Genomic DNA, 5,102 nt, shown 5'->3' with positions numbered 1-5,102 from the left:
AAGATCGGCCAGGTCTGGAGACCACCAGTGACCCTCACAGCGTGAAGACAGATCCCTATTACGACATGTGCGCCGACAGCCGTTTGCGTCAAGCAACGAACTGCTACGTCTGTGGTTACCAGGTCGACGAATCTCTCTGGGAACTGTGAGGAATCGTTTGAGACATGCTGGTTTGAGGGCAAGGAGGATCATCAGACGTCCTCTGTTAAAATATACTGATTTCACTTCAGCTAAACTGATGGTCCAAATACAATATGTCAGTAACTTTATTTATTGTTTATATCAGAAAATATGATGATAATACATAGTGCGAAAAACTGAAATGTCACATGTAGGTCAATGTAGAGTGATAAAGATAATAAACATTGTAGAAAACTATTTTGGTTTATATATACACATCATTGATACAGACAGGTATTTAATTCATGGTTGTGTTTTCAAGATACATAGCGTCTTTCACTCTATCATTTGTGTCACATATCCCATATCGTGAACTAGTAAATATAACATGAAGCCTGTAGGAAACATTACAATATGTTCTGTAACCCATGTTGAATTTGTTATCAGTTACTTTACAATATCAGCATTGTCAAAATATTTCCTTGACATAGCTGAAATACTAATTTTGTTTAATAAGTATTAGCATCTGTATTTAGTGTTGAATCAGGTCATAAGTATGCAAAATGTTAAAGACTAATGAATATGAATATGTATTTCAAGTCTTCATGATGGATTCCTGCTTGGGGACTCTCGATACCCATGCAGACGCTACCTGATGACTCCCTACCACAATACTGGCGATCTGAGGCACAAAGAGAGGTATAATTATTCTCTCTGCAAGACACGTGTACTCATTGAACAGACCTTTGGCATTTTAAAAAGACGCTTTCCTTGTCTGTCTACTGGACTGAGAACCAATCCAACCAGAGCCTGTATAATATAGGAATTGTGAATATTACATAATATAGGAATTGCAAGAAACAAGATATTGTAATCAATGATGTAGATGAATTGACAGTACAGGGTCCAGATCAGCAGCAGCAGCAGCTTCAGGGAAATGATGGTTTCAGTCTCAGAGACCATGTTGCCCAGAGCTATTTTGATTATCCATTCTGTGAAAAACAGACTTAGAAGTGGGGATGAAGTATGTCTGTTGGCATGACATTTAAAATATTCAGTAAATGATGGTTCCAGCTGCCTTATTTGCAGGATTATTAATTTTTAATTACAATTGGTACTTTACAACAGTTATGACCATTTGTTATTCATATGGTTACAAATAATTGTAACAATCTCTATGCAACACATGTTATGTTTGGGATTCCACTTTCTCAGTTGAGTATAGATTCTAGTACTATTGTTGGTATCATCCAGGATTCGAACCTACACCCTCCGATTAAGGCCTCTAATCTCTGGATGGGACTCAACCAAAACACAATTACTATAATCTGTACTTTAGAGAGAAAGTGTAATCCCAAATATAACACATTATATGTTCACCAATTTCTAAATGGCATTGAGTATTTGGAACAATCTCTATTTCTTAAATTTTGAATATTGTTTAAAACCATGTTTTGGAATTACCTCTAATATGTTCAATATAAGATATGTTTATTTCTGTCAATACATCAATATGGGAAATTAATAACTTATAAAGATTGTTGTTTTGTAGGGCTTCATGGTGAACTTTGCACAAACATATTTTGCTGTATCAGTTTTGATGATGACATTCAATAATGAATTTCAAATTTGCCCAAACAGATATTTGATTCATAGTAATTGATAATACCAGTACATGGTTTGAATGTTTGAGAACAGTGCTTGTAACTGTAATGATATTTTGCAAACTTTCGGTGTTATTTTGAGCTGGAACATGTTGTCTTCTATCAGAAGAAAGTTGTTAATTTGTATAAAACATTAGTGAGAACATATCATTACTCAGAGTTGAAGTTGCAATATTACTCTGTGAAGCTGAATGTTGGGTCAATATTTCGTATTTGTAATATTGTCAAATTTTGCTGCAGTTTAGCTACTCGTATTTGTTCTTTAATCAGTTGTCTAGAATCCTTAATTTCCTCTAGTTCCTCTTTTTAGTATTTCTTCTTCAGTTGACACTTTCACATGTACAGCTGGTCGACCCCAGAAAAGAATTTGAAAGCAAGGTTGGGTCCAGATCAGTGATGTCAGTGATGCTGAAGGCCATATCATCAGCTGAGTTCAGATCAACTTCAGTGGTTGTTGTTCCATCATGTGATGCTTCAGCAGTTTCTGAGATGTTCATGAAGTCTGAAAACAATAGATACTAAAGTCATTATTTATTCTTTCAAAATGAACTTCTTCTATCGTTATATCAACTCTAGTAATCAGAAATAGAACACAAGCATTACATGTTATTGAGTTAAAGATGTTCCAAGCACCACTTCCATGTGTATCATAATTAGAAATGTAAAATGAATATTTGGAATTATGTGTACATATGTTCATATGTTTGAAAATCATTAGCACATTTTATGCAAATGTTTCTCTTCATAGTTGACAGGGATTGCACAATCAGTTACAATATACAGTTACAACTGTTTCCTAAAGCTAATTTATATATTATGCTTCTGTTTTTCAATAACTTCAACCATTGGTATTTACTTTTCGTGATGTTACATTTCAGACCTTTTACATATATATCTGTATATTTTGAACAACTTGTATAAATAAATTTACCGTCAGTGTCAATCCCACCATCCACCCCACACAAACTTGGTCTCCCCTCCAAATTATCCAGCACTAGTTGCTCGGGTACAGATGGGTAATTGGCTCTTGGTCCACCACCTGTTGGGGGTCTCATGGATAAGCTTCTCTTTGCCTTGGCTAACAAATATACATTCATGTAAATACATTATGAAATCGTAACATGTTGGAATAAGTACACAAGTATTGTACATAGCAGAGAATGTTCAACATGATGTCATCAATAACAGTAAAATCATTAATTGTATTTTTAAACAAACTATATATTCTGATATGAGGTTGTGTCATGTGATTCATTAGCTTGCAATATTAATATAGATAGTTCCATATCAGTTAATTGTAACATATTAAATTACTGTTTCATGTTACATAATGTTTTTGGTCAGATGCAAATTAAAAAAAATTGTATGCTGTAAAAGAAATAGATTTCAAGTATCGGAATATAAATTTTACCTTTCTCTTTGATATTTTGATACTTTTTCTTTATTTCACTCAGAGTTCTCAGTCCAGATCGACCCCTTCTGCAACAAACAAATATCTCTCAGTCCAGTTGACTTTTCTTACAATTACTTGTTGCGTCCATATTTGTTAAAGCAGACGAGCTGTCATCGGCACTCGCTGTGTATTTATAAACAACAGAATATTCGCGTCTCAGTTTGCTGAAGAGTTCCGCTGTTACCGTACTTACGCGAAAATATTACCCACGTTGTATTTGTTGATATTTAATTATTTAAAGTGGGTGGAAAGGTGCGTGCAGGTGCCTTGTGGTCTTCTTTCACTAAAAAACCCAGCTGAAAGGGTGATTGTAGGCAAAGCTATACTAAAATTTACTTACTTGTTTGAGGAGTGTCACCATTGGTCCAAATGATTGAAAAAGTTTCTTTAGAGCCCGGACAGTGTGCGGCAGCCATCTTGTTCCAGCGACTCGAGTTGGCATTACTGGCTTGCGACCAAACACTTTGAAAGCTTCCTTCAAGTTGTGGCGGTTAAGAGGACTGTTCCTGTGCTGTCTGCGCTCTGGTGTAATGACTTCACGCAAACTGCTTGTCAGTGTCGTATTCAGTCCTCGGATTGAATTACACTGATCAGTTACATATAGTAAAAAGCTGTAAACAAAACAAAGGCCTGAATTACAATGGAGTTCCATAAATCCTATGTCCTATTTCAAAGTAACTGTACCTTATAACATGAAGCAAATAGGATAATATACGAAATAAGACTACAGTAATTGATACAGGTTGAAAGGTGAAATATATCCTAATTACAAACCTTTAACAATAGCATAAGTTGACGAAGTTCAAAGGGTTCCTTTACATCAAATTTATCTCCATTGTAGCCTTGGTAAAACATACACACTAATTAACTACATGTATCTTTCCTGACAGATACACTTTACAGAGTGAAAATCAACAAATTCAAATTAAATGTACGGAAATTAATGCAATCGAGCCTATATGTAGATAAAGCATGTGACCAAACCTGTGCTATTTTACCGATAGATGAAATCACTTTAATTTACGCTATAATTGCCCTAACAGGTACATAAATGTACAATAACAATACTCTAGACGTAAGAAATGAAGAGTACTTACATCTTAGTTGTCCTATATGTTCCGATGCAATCGGATGACCTATTATTTCCTAATTTTCCATTTTACTGCCCATAAAGCATGGCCGGAGCCTCTCGCTTGCCAAGCGCGATAACTCTAAACCCCTGACGTTAAATAAGACCGGTATAAAAAAAATATGCCTTTGACGGACTTAATCAAAGGGCGATAATTTCATCAACCTAATGTGACAAATCCTGTTCAAAAGGAGTAACCTACTACTGTTACTGATGTAACGTAACAGTTCCTGTAGAAGTAGTACAAGTTGAGAAGGAGGCTTTCAACTTAGGTGTAATATTTGATCCCCTTACATTCATCCTTGAAGGCTAACTCGAGCTGGTGAGCTGAGCAGTGGACTGCGAAGATGAGTTGCTGAACCCTGTCGGCCATTCTCTTGACAACCCCAGACAGCTTCCCTGTCATAACACTGGCGCCATCGCTGCCCATACCGACAGTCAAAATTTGTGAAATGTTCTCTGCATGAGCCATGCCAACAAATTTAATACTGTAATAGAATCTAAATAAATGTAGTGAAAAATATTAAAAACATTATGTAAACTTTGTCAATCATAAGTGTCACCTATTTTCGTTATATCACGATCTATCTGCAAATGTCCATCCATATTTTTAACATTAAAGTAAATAATAAGTTAACAACATCATAGACAGTTACCTGGTTCAGAGTTCACAGATCTGAGGCATCTTTAAGGGGGCATATTCACTGTTGATAGCTATGCTTTATCAAGCACTGAA

At 35.5% G+C, this 5,102-nt stretch overlaps 1 protein-coding gene across 1 annotated transcript; it reads right to left on the bottom strand.

Annotated features, from left to right (window-relative positions):
• Positions 1-1,958: 1,958 nt before the first annotated feature.
• On the bottom strand, positions 1,959-4,796 carry LOC124259448. The gene is made up of 5 exons (XM_046693587.1): positions 4,661-4,796; positions 3,578-3,867; positions 3,196-3,280; positions 2,716-2,862; positions 1,959-2,086 (listed from the first exon to the last, which is right to left on the bottom strand). Exons 1-5 carry the CDS (start codon positions 4,794-4,796, stop codon positions 1,959-1,961), a joined length of 786 nt encoding a protein of 261 aa, XP_046549543.1.
• Positions 4,797-5,102: the final 306 nt, after the last annotated feature.

Source organism: Haliotis rubra, unplaced genomic scaffold (genome assembly GCF_003918875.1).
Source record: "Haliotis rubra isolate DU_JTF1 unplaced genomic scaffold, ASM391887v1 Scf721, whole genome shotgun sequence".
Lineage (NCBI taxonomy): Eukaryota > Metazoa > Mollusca > Gastropoda > Lepetellida > Haliotidae > Haliotis > Haliotis rubra.
Note: the sequence above shows the minus strand (reverse complement) of the source record. Positions and strands in the feature narration are given on the sequence as shown.

Bases quoted from the DNA above. Each gene is read 5' to 3' on its own strand.
- LOC124259448 (XM_046693587.1), bottom strand. From the start codon at position 4,796: ATGGGCAGCGATGGCGCCAGTGTTATGACAGGGAAGCTGTCTGGGGTT. The intron at 3,868-4,660 runs GTAAGGGGATCA...ATTGTAATTCAG, and splicing joins GTTAGCCTTCAAGGATGAAT to GCCTTTGTTTTGTTTACAGC. The intron at 2,087-2,715 runs GTAAATTTATTT...AATACTAAAAAG, and splicing joins TGGTGGGATTGACACTGACG to AGGAACTAGAGGAAATTAAG.